Genomic DNA, 18,355 nt, shown 5'->3' on the forward strand with positions numbered 1-18,355 from the left:
GGGAAAGGGCGAGCCGGGGACAGCGGCAGTGGCCCCGTTGGCAGGTCATTAGAAACCGAGCATCTATCTATAGACGCTCTTTTTGTGGTTATCTCGGAAGGGAAGAATCTACCTGAAAACTGAGATTCCCCTTTCAAATTAGTTGCATATGCTCAGCAGGGCAGGCTGGGGGAAAAGCTGTTTTCTGCTTCTGTTAAACCCTAGGCAGTTAGTTCACTGTCCAAGGTGAACAGCCTGAGTTTTAGCCTATTTTAGACTTTCAAAGAGCCCGTGTGTTGTGTGTGTGTGGTGTGTGTGTGTGTGTGTGTGTCTGCACCTGAGGTGCCCAGGGGACCCCTCCCAGAAGTGGCAATGATATGTGCAGCCGATTATGATTGTTATATTACACTGTGAAAGCAGTGCGAGTCCACATCCGGGCAATCAAGCCATATTCATTCGGTGTGTTGGGCACGGGCTCTGGTCCTGGAATTCTGGTCATGGGCAGGAGCGTGGGAGGAGCAGGACTTGGCAGTTGGAAGAGTGAGATTTGTTGGACCCCATGCTGGGGAGCTGGGCGAGGCTCTGGCCTGTGGTTGGGACTGGGACTCAGCACGTATTACACCGGCAGTGAAGCTGCTGATAAGATACCTGACTCTGCCCTGGCCGGTGGCTCAGTTGGTTAGAGTGTCAGTCCTGTATGCCGATAGGTTGTGGGTTCAATTCCAGGTCAGGACACATACCTATGTTGTGGGTTTGATCCTTGGTTGGGAGCATATATGGAAGGCAACCAATTGATGTTCTTTTTCACATCGTTGTCTCTCTCTCTCTCTCTCTCTCTCTCTCTCTCTCTCAAATCAATCAGCATATCTTCAGTGAGGATTAAAAAGAAAATCTGATACCACCCCACTGAGCCCCACACAACTTCCTGGGGGAGGGAACTGTCCCTTTGGTTCAGTGCTGGCTCCTCAGTCTCAGTGCCCAGCCTGGCAGAAATCACTGAGGAATGAATGCAAGATGGTCTGCTCTGTCCGGGGACTGGGGTCAGGCTGGGTGCTCTCTCAGTGTCCCCTCCAGCGCATCGGTGGCCCATTTTTAGGTCTCAAGGTCACTGCCAAGAAAGAGAAGCTGCTAAAGTGACACCTCTATGCACCCACATGACTCAACACAAAAGATAACAGGAGCTCCGCGCAAACAAGCCTCTCAAGTGTCCGTCCCCTACACCTCTGAGGACGGTGTCAGCGGCGTCAGACTGAGGCCGGTGGCTGCCGGTCCGGGGCATCAGGGTGGCCAGAGGTCACCTGGAGCTCTCTGCTCAGCAGGCAGGGTGGAAGGAGTAAATGGAAGGTGCAGATAGACACCGCATGTGGCCGCTGCAGGGGCACCCGAGCATTTGGGAAACGGACAGGGAAATTATAAAATCGGCACCGTGCAGAGGTGGGTGAAGTCAGATGAGAAGGAGGGAGCCCCGAGCCTAGGCCAGGGGCGCCTGTGCTGAGGTCTGAACTAGGGAAAGCAGGTGACCTCAGAAGGGGGCTCGTGACCAGGTTGCCTAGAGCAGCAGTCACCAACCTTTCGGACCTCAGGGACCACCAGCCGTCTGCGGACCACCGGTTGGCGACCTAGAGGAAGGATGTGTGTGGTGAAGACTCAGCTTTCACGCTGGATCCAGTGGAAAACAGGCGTCCAAACTCACCAAGCCAAACTCCCAATTGCCCAGGCATAGGTGTAGTGAAAGGCAATGTGGGGTGGTGGTTAGGAGTTTGTAAAGCCCAGTGGGCGACCTTTCATTGTTTATAGAATGGCAGTAATTACCTCCTCCTGGAACACTTGAGAGGATTAAATGAAAACATTTATGTACAGTCTCAACATGCTCTCAGTGGTGGAGACGCTGAAAACCTGCCTCCCAAGTAGCCATGCAGCAGGTTCTAGCCGGGCAGACATTAATAATCTAGTCTGGGTGAGAGTTTAATACAGGGCCAGCATGTCTGGCCCACTGCCTATGTTTATAAATAAAGTTTTATTGGAACACAGCCATGTTCATTTGTTTGGGTATCATGCTGCGAAGGCAGAGTCGAGCAGTGAGGAAAAAGACTTTCTGGTCCTCAGAGTGAAATGGCCCTTCACAGGAAAATTTGCTGACCGCATCCTCATGGAGCAGTAGATAATTTGCTTGGTCCTGGTCTTCACTGAAGAGAGATAGTGGAGTTAAGGATATGAAGTCTGGTTTATGACACTTTTGGTCTTGGTTACTTCCTACTCATCGTTTTCATAGGTAGAATAGGAGTCATACCCACAGTGAGTGCAGGTCTGGACTGTGCTTAGCACGGTGTCTGAGGGCTTGCCAAGGGCACTGTGAAAGGTCTGCTATTTCCCGACTGGCATGGCTCAGTGGTGGAGAGGTAACCTGTGAACCAGAAGATCATGGTTCGATTCCCAGTCAGGGCACATGCCTACGTTGTGGGCTCTATCCCCAGTGCAGGAGGCAGCTGATCAATGTTTCTCTCTCAACATTGATGTTTCTATCTATCTCTCCCTTCTCTCTGAAATCAATCTATGATATCCATAATAATAAAAGCATAATATGCTAATTAGCCCGGACAGCCAAACAATCTTCCGGACGTCATTTCGGACATCCTTCTGAATGAAGCTGTGGTGGTGGGGGCCGAGGCAGAGGTGGTTAGGGGAGATCAGGCAGGCAGGCAGAATGGTTAAGGGCAATCAGGCAGAGGCAGTTAGAGGTGATGAGGCAGGCAGGCAAGTGGTTAGGGATGATGAGGCAGGCAGGCTAGTGATTAGGGGCAATGAGGCAGGCAGGCAGAGTAGTTAGGGGTGCTGAGGCAGGCAGGTGAGTAGTTAGGGGTGATGAGGCAGGCATGCAGAGTGGTTAGGGGTGATCAGGCAGGCTGGCAAGCAAGCAGTTAGGAGTCAGCGGTCCTGGATTGCGAGAGGGATATTCAAAATTGGCAGTCAGACATCCCAAGGGGTCCCGGATTGTGTGAGGGTACAGGTGGGCTGAGGGACCCCTCCCCCGTGCATGAATTTCATGCACCGGGCCTCTAGTAAAACTATATTTAAAATGAAAAAAAAAAAAAAAAAGGTTTGCTATTATTAGCTACTGAACTTCAACTGTTGGAAGGCAGAGAGAAACTTCCAGAAAAGGGTCACTGCTGCCCGCAGCTCTCACTACCGAATACCCTGCAGTGGTCCCGTAGAAAGCCGAAAAGCAGGACGTGAACGCCCAAGGCCCGCTCTCCCTGCAACATACCCAGAAAACAGGTGACCCCCTTTTCCGGAGAACAGCAGGTCCGAACAGGAAAAGAAAGGGGAGCAAAGGTCAAGGCCCTGGGGTCTAGTACCCATAAGTGCCTGGTGCAGAGGAGGTCCCCAGTATTGGTTGCCTGAATGAACTAAGGCTGGTGGTTTAGCCACAGAAGCGACTTATCAAAGAGCACTGCTGGCTCCTGTGATGAGGAGACCACAGTTAGAAGATAAAAAGTTCTGCCTCCGATATCTGAGGGTCTTAGGATGAAAGCGATATGCTGAAGCCGAGAGGACGATCAAGGCCAGGAGGCTGCTGGGACCTCCCGCTGTGGGACAGGACAGGGTGATGGAGTCCTGGGGAACAGGTAGGCCAAGGAAAAAAAAAAACGCTTAAAAACAAAAGCAGGCACGTAAGGTCATGCATTGGCCCAAAATAACTTGGGACACTGAGCAGACGGATGCAAGCAAGCGGCACATCTTGATGGAAAAGAGGCCAACCAAGCTGATAAGCTGAAATAGTTTCCCCTCCCCGGCGACCTGACTCCTGCTTCGGAGGCCTCGGCGGGAGCAGAGGAGCCCATCAACATGGGGGTTTGGGTTTCCTCTCATCCTTAGGGCGCTGCTTTTCTTTCCTGAGACCCCCACATCTTACCGGGAGTGCACGTTGGAATGCGATCTGGAAGCTGTTTTTCTGTAGACGCTTCAGGCCCGGTTTCCACAGCAGCAGCTGCGGGCGCTGCCAAATCTCCAGAGAAGGGCACCTTATCTGCAAAGTCACGAATCCAGGCATCCAAACGGGCTGCCATTGGCGCGGGTGGGAGGAAGCTGTTTGTCTTAGCTCCTTGGCGGATCAGGAGACTGGGAGGGTTTAGGGACAGCGGGTCCCTTGCTGGACCGAGATAGAACCCCGGGGAAAGGTTTCTGGTAGCTTCTCGGACCGGCTGTGGAGCAGAGTAGAGGGCATTTTGGTAGCAACTAACAAACTCAAACCAGCTGAAGCAAAAAGGGAAGGAAAGCCAGTTCCTGATGGTCCTGACTCCTCAGATTTGCTTGCCCTTTGATTCTCTAACTTTCCTCCTTTCCTTTCTTTTTTTCCTTTCAAAATATTGTGTTTTCTTGCCAAAGCTGGTTTGGCTCAGAGGATAGAGCGTCGGCCTGCGGACTGAAAGGTCCCAGGTTCGATTCCGGTCAAGGGCATGTGCCTTGGTTGTGGGCACACCCTCAGTTGGGGGTGTGCAGGAGGCAGCTGATTGATGATTCTCTCTCATCCATGTTTCTAACTCACTATCCCTCTGTCTTTCTCCCTGTGAAAAAACAATAAAATATATAAAAAAAAAATAAAAATATTGTTTCTTAAAAAAAAGATTTAAATTGATTTTTTTTTGAGAGAGAAAGAGAAAGAGAGAATCATCAATGTGAGAGCAACACACCTATCAGCTCCCTCCCGCATGCCTCCTACCAGAGATCCAGCCTGAAACCTGAGCATGTGCCCTGACCAGGAATTGAACCATTAACCTTTCGGTGCAGGGGAGGACGCCCAACCAACTGTGCCACACCGGCCAGGGATCCTCATTTATAAACTCCCTTTCTGCCTAAGTTAGCCACAGAGGTTTCTGTTGTTTGCAATCAAAGAATTTTGAGTGATACAAAGGGTCCTAGGGGAACTCTGGAGCAGGCATTGGCACTGGCTTTCTGAAGAAGAAAGATTAGGAACCAGAAAGTGGTCAGGAATCAAGGCAACTTTCTCCATCAGTATCAGTTGGACTGCAGTCAGTTTCCAATGACAGAATGCTGGACGTGGGTAGATTGTAAAAATCCAGAGCCCCTCCCCAACGAACTCTGGCCACGTGACTTGCTTGTCTGATGGGATATGAGCATACACAAGGCAGGTAAGTGTTTATGCTTTGGGGCTTGATCTCTCCTGCTGCTCTTGGGAGCCTGTGCCCACCACACACGAAAGAGTCTGGTATAACCCAGCAGGTGTGGCTCAGTGTTTGAACGTCGACCTGTGAACCAGGAGGTCATGGGTTTGATTCCCGGTCAAGGCACATGTCCAGGTTGCATGCAGTGAGGGGCATGCAGGAGGCAACTGATTGATAATTCTCTCTCATCATTGATGTTTCTATCTCTCTTTCTCCCTTCCTTTCTGAATTCAGTAAAAATATAATTAAAAAAGAAAAAAAGAAAAAAGAGAAAGAAAGAAAGAGCCTGGTCTAGCCAGCTGCATCATGGGAGACCACCCCAAGCAGAGACAGACTGTCCCAGATGTAACCTCTCTAGACGGTGGTTTCTCATTCTCGCTACTGCTAATTTTGGGTCAAATCTGTCCTTGCTGTGGGGAACACTGTGCACTGTAGGATGTTTGGCATTCCCTCCCCAATTGTAAGAACAAAAATTGTGTCCAGAAATTGCCAGATGTCTGCTAGGGGGCAAAATCACCCCAGATGGAGGTGATTTAACCATTGACCTAACCCAACTTGCCTGCCGGTGATGAGGAATGTAAACTAGTGCCAGCCAAGCCAGCTCAGCTCAGGACAAGTGCCCACCTTGGCTCATGGAATCGTGTGAGATAATGGCTTTATTTTCACTCACTACGTTTTGAGTGGTTTGTCCCACAAGTACGCCGACTACAGTGGCTTAAACAGGAAGAAATTTATTGTCTTTCACAACAGAAAGTACAGAGGTAGGCAGTTCAGGCAGGGTGCAGAGCACAGGGATGTGGCCCCAGGTCCTTCTCATCTTTCCATTCCGTTGTCCTTGGGGGCTGGCGTTAGCCTCTTGCTTGCTGCCTCGTGATCCCCAAATGGCTGCTCCAGTTCCAAGCCTGAGCTCCAGGAGACAAGGCAAAGGGAAAAAAGACAAAAAGCTTTCTCCAAGCAAAGTTGTGCCTTTTATTGCCAAAGAGAAACCCTCTCCAGGGGCTTTCACTTTGCCATGTCATTGGTCAGAAGTGAACCACATGGCCAACTCTAGCTGCAAGGGAGGCTGGGAAATCAAGGGGACCAGCCTTCAGCTTATGCAGCAGAGGGAGGCGATAACTAAGGGACTGGTAGTATCTGCTGCATTGTCTCTCTGGGGTCTTGGTTTCTTGTCTCTATGATTGCATATCTACCCCAGCCTTCTCTCTCTGAAGGCTGGCTTTGTTCCTCCAGACACAAGGTAGGAAATGGCCATCCCAGCCCTGGAACTGCATCAGATGCTCAGCTCCAGGACCACTAATGACTTGTATTGGCACTGGCTTTCTGAAGAAGAAAGATTAGGACATTCTTTCTTGTCCTAAGATTAGTGGACATTCCAGAGTCCACTTCCAAACACTAAAAACAGAGGTGCTGATTGGCCCAGCTTGAATTCGAATAGAAACCTGATTGGTCTGGCTTGGCCAACCAGCTGTGGCCAAGAGAGCAGCATTAGGCAGGGCAAGCCTTTTTGGGGGCAGGGCGGGTTGTAGATTCTCAGGAAAAGGAGCCTGTGGCTGAGGAGACATCTAACCAGCTACCTAGGTTTTTTGGTGGGGAGGGAGGGAGAAAAGAAATTGCCATCATGAGTTGTAATGTTCATAGGATAAAAATGAACACACACTTGGAAAGACCTAAAATATATGGAATCATATAGGCATTACATTTAACTTAGGCAAATTCAAATGTTCAACCAACAAGCATTTTCCCCCCCAATACAATTTGGGTCCCAAACATGAGCCAGATGCTTGGACTACTGCCTACCCAAGTGGTCTCTTCAGATGCTGGAGGAAAACGTGTTGACTTGGAATTCTGGGATATGGTAAAGCTCCAGAAATTTCAAGAGACTTGTTAAGATCAGGTAATACCTATCTCACTGACTTTAGAACCTAATCCTGGGATAGGTGGACCTTTGGTGGAATATCATGCCTAGAAAATCCACAATTTCTCTCTAGTTTTAATCAGTATAAAGAATGCATTTGGTTTTGAAATATCAAATTATTTTTATTATGGCTTTTGAAAAATAAAAAAATAAACAATATATGTATTTTCATAACTTCTGGCCCTTACTCCCATTTTGTTTGGCGGTCCTGGCCATACAAAAGAGCTGGTAAGAGGCTGGCTTCCTGGAGAGGGGGTAGAACGTGGGAGAAGCAGAGCAAGAAAAATGGAGGTCTCTCCACACACCATGAAAAAGGGATGTTGTCCACTTGGCCAGTGTCTGCTCTCTGGTGACTGGGAACTTGGTCTGTCCTGAATTACGGGGCCACCTTGGTGTAGCAGAATGGGTAGAATGAGATGGAACTAGAAACCCAGGTTCCAGACCCAACTCTTAAATTTACTAGCTGTGTGACTTTAGACAGGACACAACCTCTCTGGGCCTCAGCTTCCTCAGCTGTCCAATGGGGGACATAACACTACAGTATTTACCTCCCAGGGCTTGGGGAGGGTTAGATGAGAAGTGGTTTGAAAACTGCAGAGTGCCTTATCAATGTTAGTCACTATTATGGAGCGACAAAACTGACTGGCATTCTAAATTTATTATAATAAACTCACCACAGCCCCGAGGTTACCATTCTAGCCTACGGCCCTGGTATCAGTCTTGAGTTTTCTTAATTGTGAGTTTCTTGGAGCTCCTTGATGATGTGACATTTAGGTGCATCACGACTCACATGTGGAACCATATAACTGTATCTACTAGACCCCTATGTCTGGGTTTCAAACTTATATTCTTCACATACCTATGTATGTATACATTATTAAGTATTTTTAATAAAGAATGCCTCACCTCACACACTCCAAAATACAGCATTGTGCAGAAAAAAAAAAAAGAAAAAAAAAAGAAAGGAAACAAAAAGAAAGAGAAAAACAGAACAAAATATAGCATTGTGCAAAATACCAGTCTCGGAAGCCACACACGAGGGGAACACGCTTTAACGTCCTACAAAAGCATCTTAGTATTTGGACCCAGAAGAGCCACACCGACTCACAGAGGATCTTGCAAGGCCGGCTGCTGGCATTTCTAGCTCCTTCCGCCAGGCTTGGAGATCTGCAGGCCCCGGCTGAGTTTGCTGGAGGACTCTCTCTTCAGCGTCTCTCTTCCTTGGTCTGTCTTTGGGGCGGCTTTTCTGACTCTGGCCTTCAACCAGCAAGAGAAATAAATGTGCTAAATCTATAAGTGCAGCGAGATCCCCAAATGTTCCACCTAAATATGTTGTTTTTTTTTTACTCAAAATAAATCTTCCCTTAAATAAACAAACAGTATATTTACACATGGATGTGAGCAAAGGAAGTGAAAATGACCCGCCATTGTCGCTCCGCCCATGGTGAGCATCCGAAGGCTTTGTGGTGTCCGCCCTTCCAGGTGTACAGGTGACATTCTCCCTTTTAACACTCGTGTTTCTCAAACCAGGAGCTTCTTCGGGTTAGCACATTCACTGTGAGGGACCGTCTTTCTCTGAAAAGCTTTCATCCAACTGCGTTTAGCCTTCTCTGAGCGCTGCCTGACTCCCGGAAGCCATGCTGTGGGCCTGGCCCTGGTCAGAGCTGACCGGACACTTGGCACAGGCTGGACCTTTAAGGGACCACTCCCAGGATTTGGGGTTAATGGGCTCTGAGAGGTTACGCTCCCTTTGAACTGGGAGACCTTGAGGTCATCCCTTCCTATCACATGATTGGAGATAGCTCAATAGAGACATGGAAAGACAATGCAGAGATGTGTGTGTGTGTGTGTGTGTAAGAGACAGGAGGCCAGTCTCCCTTTCAGCTCTTTGTTTTTATAACATTTTAAAAAATTGATTTCAGACTGGAAGGGAGAGAGAAATACAATAGAAACATCAATGATGAAAGAGAATCATTGATTGGCTGCCTCCTGCATGCACCCCAATGGGGATGGAGCCTGCAACCCGAGCACGTACTCATGACCAGAACTGAACCCCAGACCCTTCAGTCCACAGGCTGACACTCTCTCCACTGAGCTAAACCAGCTAGGACTCAGCTCTTCCATGTTTGAGATACTCACTCTGGTATCCGTATAAAAGCCCTTTTTCTCTGCCTGCATAGGTTTGTATTCATTGCAGCCCAAGATTCTCTCTCTGTGCTCTGCACCTCCTGCAGGAAGATTGCAACCTACAAGCTTTACAACTGGTTTCACATTCCCAGCCCTCCTTCCTGCAGGCTTGACTCTGCAGTGAGGACACAACAGCCCGGGGGCTGTGGGTGGGTGAATTCCAGCTGTGGCCCTCGGTTTCCTCATCTGTCAATCAGGGACCAGAATACCTGCCCTGTCTCCCTCGGCGGCCGAGAGGGGTTCTGGGGAGATCTCAATGGAAGGGGCCGCTGGACCCCCCCTTGAGCTCTTTCCCCTTTCAGACAGGGGTGAGCATCCCTCCCAGAGGCCTGCGCGGTGGCTGGCAGGGCCTGGGTGTGCTGTGCAACCGCGATCAATAGCATCGCCGAGTGAGAAGCGCTAACGTCTCTGCCCACAGAGGGTGCCTTGGCCTGAGTGCTGGGAAGATGAGAACAGACAGCAACTGTTGAGAACTTTCCTCTGGAAACCACCTTTCCTTTGCTTCCTCTTTTATTTGATTTTCAATAAAAGTGCTGGCGGGCGGTTCCCTGGTGCCAATGCCCTGACCCGGCGTGGGGCTGGCTGTCGGGATTAGAGCCGGGGAGCTGGTTAAAAGTCAAGCATCCCCAGTCCAGGGTCCCCTGCCCCGAGGTCTGCTGGGAGTTTGGGGGTTTGGTCCGCTTTTCTGAGTGACAAGGGGGGAGGGAGGGTCGGGCAGCAGAAGGCAGCCAGAATGGGCGCCTGGGAAGAGGCAGAGATAGGGGATGAGAAATCCGAAGATGCAGACGAGGGCAGGAAGGGCAGGGGAGACTGGCAGGGTCTTCCCTGGACCTGGAAGCACGGGGCTCACCCATAGAATGAAAAGGTGTGGACAGAAACCAGTCAGTGAAATGGCGACACCCAGGGGGACATGCTTTTCATCACGTTAGGTATTTGTCCCAGTCGCTCCCACACCCGTGAAATGTTGACATTACAGATGGCGCTGCCTGCACACCTGTGCTTTACACATTCTCTGAAAGGAATTCTGCCCTCTTGAAGTATGCCCACCGAGAATTCATGATTGACACCCAGCACCTGGACAGTGCCAGCCCCACCCAAGGCTCTGAGGGAAACGCTGTTGAATGAATGGGGGCTGGGAGTATCCCTTTGTTTACTTTCCCATCCCCAGGCCCGCACAGCCCGTGGCCTAGACTGGGCATTCAGTCCTTGTTTGTCAGGGAGAAGAGTGTCCTCATTAGCATACAACTGGCAAAAGATTATAAAAGACTGCTAGCCGGATGAATAGCAAACCAAACCCATGAATGGCATTTTGGAGGCCAGAACACAACCCCTCCCCCCAGGACCTGAGAGGAGGAGCTGCCAGGTCTGAGGTTGGCTAGAGGCGGAGACGCCTGTGTGAGCCTACACGCCCTTCTCAAGGTGCTCTCGCTGGCCCCATGCCCAGGACTCCAGCGCTCTGTGGAGGAAGGACGCCCCAGCCACACTTCGTAAAGAGCCTGGAGGAAACCATTCTGTGCCGAGGAGCCTCTGAGTGAGGCCTGGAGGCTGGGAGCTCAGTCTGCTCTCAGCTGAGGCACCGCCATCCACCGCATCACCTGCTCACGTCCAACCAATCACCTGCTCACACCCACCCACTGCATCACCTACTCACCCCCCATCGCCTGCTCACATCCCCCGCGTCACCTGCTCACGTCTAATCAATCACCTACTCACACCCACCCCATCTCCTGCTCACACCCACTGCATCACCTATTCACACCCCCATCGCCTACTCACACCCATCACATCTCCTATTCACACCCCATCGCCTGTTCACACCCACCGCATCACCTGCTCACATCTAACCAATCACCTACTCACACTCACCCTATCTCCTATTCACACCCACCGTATCGCCTGCTCACACCACCTGCACCACCCACCTACCTTCTGCCAAGACCAGAGGCGGCCTGGAATTCCAGGCGGCTTCCCATCTCAGGGAAGCACGTGTCTCCTCCGTCATCTCACATTCCCAGTTGGTCCTCAGACCAAACCTGGCTGTAGGGCAGTGTCTGCCTGCTCCTGGGCTCGACCATATGTGCGATGAGTAAGTGACGAGGCTCCCACTCGTTCCCACTTCGCAGGTGGTGAAGGGCTCGGATCTAGGGAGGCCCTGGATGCACTTTGCCCTCCTAACATCCTTGGTCTAAGCCTAGAGGAAGTCCTCTCCCTCTAGGCTTAGACCAAGGGTGTTGGCTGGGAAGAGACTTCTATTTCCCAAAAATGCCCCTCGCCTAGGATTATCTATTTTTTCCCCATGATAATGTGGTTGTCTCAGGATGACTGTGGCCTTTTATCAAACTCAAATATATCTCCTCTCTGCTACCCCATGATCATGTGTTTGCTTGTGAGCTTCCTGAGAGCTTGCTTCTAATCTCTGCAAAGCAGAGTGTGGGCTGGGTCAGTTCCAGTTCCTGGGCTGAACTGGGAGCGGCAATGTTCCAGCAGGTTTAGGATTTTAGAGTCTCGATTCCCAGCTCTTCTAGGATGCTTCCTTGAAATTCAAGAGAAATGCCAGCCGGAACGTTATTACCCGGACGTTTATTTTCTCGAGGAAGGCAAGCAGTGCTCGCCCGGGTGTGGGCCCTGCGCTGAGTTCCAGCTCTCCCGGTGAGCTGTGTGGCTCTGGACAAGTGACTCAGAGTCTCTGAGCCGTAGCCACCTCATCTGATAACGGGATAGTAGCGATACCCGCTGCACTGGGTGGTTGTGAAGCTCAAACGTGATGACGCTCAGCTCTGCGCCTGGCAGGTACCAAACGCTCAAATACCTAACAGACGTGGGGCCACTGACAGCTGGGCTTCCTGCTGACCTCCCACTGTGTCCTCTCTCCTGCTTCTGGCTCACCTGCAGACCGGCGTTCTGCATCTTGTTCTTCACCGTCTCTACAAACACCCGCCTCTTTAATGCAGAAAGAACAGGGACAGTGTTTAGCCTACGCTCTTCTTTGACTTTTGCATCAGAAAAAAAACACACAAATGGATTTTTCTCACCCTTCAGATGCTACCCACCCGGATGGAATGCTGGGCTTTCGAGGGGACGGGGGCGGGGGACAGTGTAGGCCTGCAGAAGGGGACTTGGCTTTGGGGTGGGCGGTGCCACCCTGTCCTGCTGAGCCCCTTAGGGGTCTCCGGTCCACATTCCAGGGACACCTGAGAGGGGAGGAGCCTATCTGTGCTCCTCTTGGAGGAAAACGGCTTGAGCTGGAAGCAGGACCTCCAGGCCCGCGGGTGAGACTGTAGACGTGGTTCTACGGTGGGTTCCCCCAGGAATCCCAGGCCCCAAGCGCGCTGACAGCCACAGCAGCTACCCTCCGCGGGGACAGCCAGTCCGGAGCTTCCCCTGGGGTGTGGTGACTGACCCTGGCCTCCTCCAGACCCCACATCTCAGGGGCAGTTCACTGAAGAGCCAGCAGCCCCTGGGGGAGCGAGCTGGGGCCCCCTCACAGACTGACCCTCGGAGGTGAGTCTGCAGAGGCCTGGGGAAGGGCTGTTCTCAGAGAGCCCTGAGGGCCACCCACTGGCGCCCCCAGGGGCCAGGGAAGTAACAGGAGTGAAGCGAGCGGGTGGGGTGCAGCACCCACAAGACCAGCATCTTTCTAAGGGGCCTGGGAGGTGGCAGCTGTGGACCGTGGGCCTAGCGTCAGCACATCTCCCGCGGTTCCCAGAGAAGCCAGGAATCCAGAGTATTCTGTTGAAGGGCCGTTTTGAAATGTTACTTAAAAGAAAAAAAAAATCCCGTAAGTCAAACGAGAACATCTGCGGGCTGCCATCTCGCGGTATCCGCCTCGGAGCCTGCCCCTGCGCCGGCCTGGTGCTCAGCGAACCCCTCCGGGCAGTGCCAGGGGACACACGGGATGTCCAGCTCAGTCTGAACTTCAGAATGAAACCAAGGAATGTTTCAGTGGATGTAGATCCGTGCACCATGTGAGACATGCTTACATGAATCACCGTGTGGTGTTGAGCTGAAATTCAGGTTTAACTGGGCGTTCTGTTTTGTTTTGCCCCCTTTTACTTCTGGCAACCCCACTGGGCATTCGCAAAACTCACAGAGGAAGGAAGCCAGCCTTTGGGACGGGCACGGCTGCTGTTCGTCACAGAAGGTGCTAGCTCAGGGGTCGGCAAACTGCGGCTTGAGAGCCACATGCGGCCCCTTGGCCCCTTGAGTGTGGCTCTTCCACAAAATACCATGTGCGGGCGCGCATGTACAGTGTGATCGAAACTTCATGGCAGAAGTCGGTTTTCGGCTCTCAAAAGAAATTTCAATTGTTGTACTGCTGATGCTTGGCTCTGTTGACTAATGAGTTTGCTGACCACTGTGCTAGCTCGCCTCAGGGGCCCATCTCTGCCGGCTTAGGCCCGTGCTTAGCCAGCTGTTGCCCTCCAGGCCTTTTCTGTGGGGAAGGCCTTGAGCCTGCAGTGACTCAGTAATTATCACAAACTCGGAGGAGAGGAGCTAAGCTCAGAAGATGGTCACATCCAAATTCCCAGACGTTATAAAGCAGTGCTTTTAACCCAACATCTTTCCTTCCTTCCTTCCTTTCTTCTTTTTTAGTTGTTGTTGTAGGAGAACCCTTTACCCAAGCAAAATCCCTGGAAGAATGTGGCATATAAAGCAGATAATGGAGAGCTTCTCTTATGGAAGTGAGGGGGGTGTGTGTGTGTATTGAGTCATTCTCTTCCGCGGCACCCATGGGCTCCAGGGAACCCCAGTTTGAACATTGCTCCAAAATCTCTTTCTGGATTAGGTCCTGTCCGTGGACAGCTGAGCGCCGAAGGGCAGAGCCCGGCCGCTGCACGCCCGCTTCCTGGCCTCACTGGGCTGTGGGATGACATCATTCTGCCTCCAAAGCTATTCTCAGACGCGGCCCAGCCAACCTCGCTTGCAGTGCTGTTCTTAGGGATGCTGTTCGTTACGTCACACAGTGTCCCCCCGAGAGGAGACCCTGCATCGCCTTGGTTCCGAGAACCCTTCTGAGTGTCACATCCTTCTGGTGTCATGGACACCGTGGGCTCTGGACCATGCTGGCACCGGGGAGCCCGCACAGAGTCAAACCAGGCCCCCTGTGGTGGGCGGAGGTGGCTACAACGGGCACTCACATCCTCATTCCTGGCTCCATGTTGCCTTTCTTTTACCCACTTGTTTCCTTCCTGGAGCAGGGCTCCTGGGGCTCCCCACTCCTCTCTTCTTCTCTTATATCCTGGTCTCCAAGTCCCTACATCACGGAGAGCTTAGGACGGCTGCCCCATCAGCCAAAACGACATTTGAACTTCCCCTCCGCTCTCTCTCGCCTCCAGACACTGGGTTAGAGGCTGGCCTCTTAGGTCATTTGTTCAGATTGCAGGCAGGGGAGGCGCAGAGGAGGGCCAACGGGGGAGGGGGCAGGAGCTGGCTGGGAAAACGGGGGGGGGGGGGGAGGGACGCGTGTGTGGCTGTTCCCCAGGCAGCACTCCATGGCACTGACCTGCATAAGCTCCCTCTCTGTGACAGTACCACATGGGCTGTGTGTCTGGGGCGAGGTCAGAAACCCTCTCCATACCTGCCTCTCTTTCTCTTTGAAGGCGCAGTTGCAAGATGTTGATTCTTTCAAATTTCTCAGTTCGTAATCCTCTGAACGTTCCTGAGGGAAAACAGCAGTGAGCAAGACAGGGTGTAGTGCATCCTGACCTGTCCCATTCTGGGACACACCTCTGAGTTCTGGGAGACCTGAGGATTCAAGATGGTGGGCCAAAGATGGGGGAGGGGGGGATGGGGGAGAGGGTGTTCTATCCCTATCCTGGGCCATCCTAACCTCATTTTTACTTTTTCATCCTCGTGTGGGCCAGAGGGTACCACCTCCAACCGCCTGCCCCATTCCATTCACATCCTACACAGCATCTACCAATTTCTACTCCGTGGTCAAAAACACACAAGTGGCACGGAGGGAACCAGGATCTGGAGGACACCTGGGCCCAAGAAAATCCGGGAAAACAGTGAGTTAAAAGAATGCCGATGACAACGATGACGGTGGTATAGGAGCATCTGTTGAGTGGTCCCACGTGCAAAGGGGTTTGTATGCACGTTCTCATGGAATTAAATGCTATGTGGTCGGTGCCATCTTTATTCTCATCTTAAAGATGAGTGTTCTAAAAAGAGAGAGAGAGAGAGAGAGAGAGAGAGAGAGAGAGAGAGAGAGAGAGAGAGAGAGAGAGAGAGAGAGAGAGAGAGAGAGAGAGAGAGAGAGAGAGAGAGAGAGAGAGAGAGATGAGGGATCTGAGCTAACTAAGCAGAGGAGAGGTGGTTCCTGAGACCACCTGGCAAAGCTGTGGCCACGCCCCCTGGCCGGGGTTCTATTGGCTGGAAATTTGATTGGCAGGAGAGCGGGGGCTGCTTCCCCAGCCAGAGGCAGCCAGTGCCCTTCAGCCTCTCTCACGCTGGGGGTCCTGAGGGAGCGCTGAGAGAGGACTGAGGGAGGGCTGGCATGCTTCTCAGAGGGCAGCTTCTGTGCGTTTACACGTTTCCTATGGGAAGTCCCAGACTGAACCCCTTCACTGAAAGAGTCTGGGCCTTTTCTGGGCCGGAGCCCTCGCTGTATTCGCCAAGCAGAAAGAGGTGGCAGAGGAGCCGCGGGCTATGGGAGGCCAGGGACCGGCCAGTGGCTCTGGGTCTGCTGCGTGTGTGTGGGAACCCTGCTTCTGCGTCGGGTAGCCGGGCAACACGACCCTCCGTCAGCGCCAGTGTCCCCTCTCTCAGATGGGCTGGCTGATGGACAGAGGAAAGCACGTCTCGTGTGGGGCAGGTGCCCGCTGTGTGGTAAGCGCTCGACAAACAGTGCCAACAGCGCTGCCATGCTTTTGGCTCTGGTTCGTGCAGGTCTCCCCCTAAGTTGTGAATTCCGTACATCTGAATGTTCCCGGCTCTAGCTCTTCCGGGGGTCCCCTCCCATCACAGGTTCGACTTGGCCATCCCAGACCCTCTCCACGGACGGATGTCCAGTGCCTGCATTGTGCACGAAGAGGCAGCTCATGAATAATGCATGTGAAGCTTGATTATGTAAATCCCTGGGTTTTCTTATATTTTTAGCCAGCGCACGACAATGGCCTTTTTGGGGCCCTTTGCTGTCCCATTCTGTGGGCTGGAGCTTTGGGACGGAGCCTGCCAAGCCCGGGGGAGGGGCACCTCAGAGGGCTAGCTCTCCAGAGGGCACATCAAAGGCAGAGCCGGAGCTCTGCCAGGCCCGGCTCTCCCTGGCATTGCTGGTGTGAAAGGAAACTGTGCTCCGCCTGAGGCAGCCCCGTGACACCGCAGACAGTGGCTGCGATGTTTAATTAACTCAGGGAGGCGAACATCAGACGCCACATCAGTGCTCCCTCAAAGCCGCTCTCGTTTCCGGGGCTGCAGCAGGGAGCCTACGGGCTGGAAGGTTTGCAGGATGGAGGACACGTTCTTCAAGGACATCAATCCATCCCCATCCACCTGTCCATCCATCATCCATCCACCTGTCCATCCATCATCCATCCACCTGTCCATCCATCCCCACCCACCTGTCCAGTCCATCCATCATCCATCCACCTGTCCATCCATCATCCATCCACCTGTCCATTCATCCCCACCCACCTGTCCAGTCCATCCATCATCCATCCACCTGTCCATCCATCATCCATCCACCTGGCCATCCACCCCCACCCACCTGTCTATCCATCCCCATCCACTTGTTCACACATCATCCATCCACCAAATACTTATTGGGTGTCTCCTATGCTCTGGGCAATCAGAATAGTGAAACCAAATCTCTATTCTCAGAGAGTTTAATCATCTATTTGTCCTCAGGACATGGCAGAACAAAGAAAATGCCAATAACAGCCACTATAGTAAAACACACACCACAGATGCGCTTGAGGGGAGTTAAGAAACCAGCCTGAGATCGCACAGTGAGTGGTAGATCGCAGGTCTGCACCTCGGTCTGTCTGCCGCTAACGCTATCCTGCTGCCCTCCTCTGTCGGGGGGAGGGGCAGCCTTGGCTCCCGGCTCCCGGCACCCGGCACCCGGGCCTCTCACCTGCTGCTGCCGCCGGGCCCTGTTGACCCTCTTCTCCTGGCGCAGCTGCAGCTCCGTGCGCTCCAGCGCCTCCTTCAGCAGTGCCTTCTCCTCGGCCCCCTTGTAGACGTCGTCCTCCAGCTTGGCCACCTGTGACTGGTACATCTGAATGGACACTGTGCTCTCCCTGAGGCAGAGGAGAGACAAAGCCTCTTTTCCCCGCGTCCTTCTCAGCCCCCGTCCACGCCCCGACCCGGGGGGGGGGGGGATTCCAAATACTCCCCCACACCGCCATCCCATGTGCTCATCACACGCAGGAGAGAAGGACACAGCTTTGGGGGAGCAGAGAGCGGAATAAATAGCCAATCGGCTGCATCAGTGAAGCGTGAGGGGGCAGAGGGTGTGTGAGCACCCCCCCCCCCCAATTTCCCCTGCGGCCCCCGAGGCTGTGATGGAGCTGGGGCAGGTCCACAAATGCTGGAAATTGGGACTCATTGCCAGCAGGGGCAGCTCGCTCACTGAGAGAGAGCCGAGAGTGGAGAACCCTGCCCACTCCGGTGGCCGCTGTGCCACAGGGAGACTTGCCACTTCCAGGCTGAGGTCATCGCCCCGCCCTGCAGAGCCCCCCGGATTTTAGCTGTTCCACAGCCCAGGTCGGGGTCCTGCCCCGAGGCTGAGCCGGGGGCACGGAGGCCCGGCCTCTGGGGGACGCGGTACCTGAGCTGGTCGATGTCCTGCTCGTATCCCCTCAGCAGCTCCTCCTTCCTCTCCAGCCGGCCCTTGAGCTGCGTGATCTTGTCGAACACCAGGTCCAGGTCCCTCTGCCGCAGCTGGTTGACCCGCTCCCGCTCTCGGGGGGAGAGGTGCTTCATGGACACCTGGCCTGCCATGTCCTTGATGTTCATCAGGCTGCCCAGCGTCCTGCTCATGTCCATGTACTGCGGGGAGGGCGGCCGCGGTGAGCGGCCCGGCCGGGAGGGCTGCTGGCCGCGCCTAACGCTCACCCCCTCGCTGCTGGCAATCGCGGGGGGCAAA

At 53.0% G+C, this 18,355-nt stretch overlaps 1 protein-coding gene across 1 annotated transcript in view; it reads right to left on the bottom strand.

The window, feature by feature from the left end:
- Nucleotides 1-6,837: 6,837 nt before the first annotated feature.
- Nucleotides 6,838-18,355, bottom strand: part of FHAD1 (forkhead associated phosphopeptide binding domain 1) — an 80,085-nt gene continuing 68,567 nt past the window's right edge. The window contains exons 30-34 of the mRNA XM_045585186.1: nucleotides 18,038-18,258; nucleotides 17,342-17,507; nucleotides 14,843-14,923; nucleotides 12,151-12,204; nucleotides 6,838-8,334 (exon numbers count right to left, since the gene is read on the bottom strand). Coding sequence (XP_045441142.1) covers nucleotides 8,218-8,334; nucleotides 12,151-12,204; nucleotides 14,843-14,923; nucleotides 17,342-17,507; nucleotides 18,038-18,258 — 639 coding nt within the window. The 3' untranslated portion in view covers nucleotides 6,838-8,217. The remainder of the gene's footprint in view (nucleotides 8,335-12,150; nucleotides 12,205-14,842; nucleotides 14,924-17,341; nucleotides 17,508-18,037; nucleotides 18,259-18,355) is intronic.

The sequence above is a fragment of the Pipistrellus kuhlii genome, unplaced genomic scaffold (genome assembly GCF_014108245.1).
Source record: "Pipistrellus kuhlii isolate mPipKuh1 unplaced genomic scaffold, mPipKuh1.p scaffold_m20_p_2, whole genome shotgun sequence".
NCBI lineage: Eukaryota > Metazoa > Chordata > Mammalia > Chiroptera > Vespertilionidae > Pipistrellus > Pipistrellus kuhlii.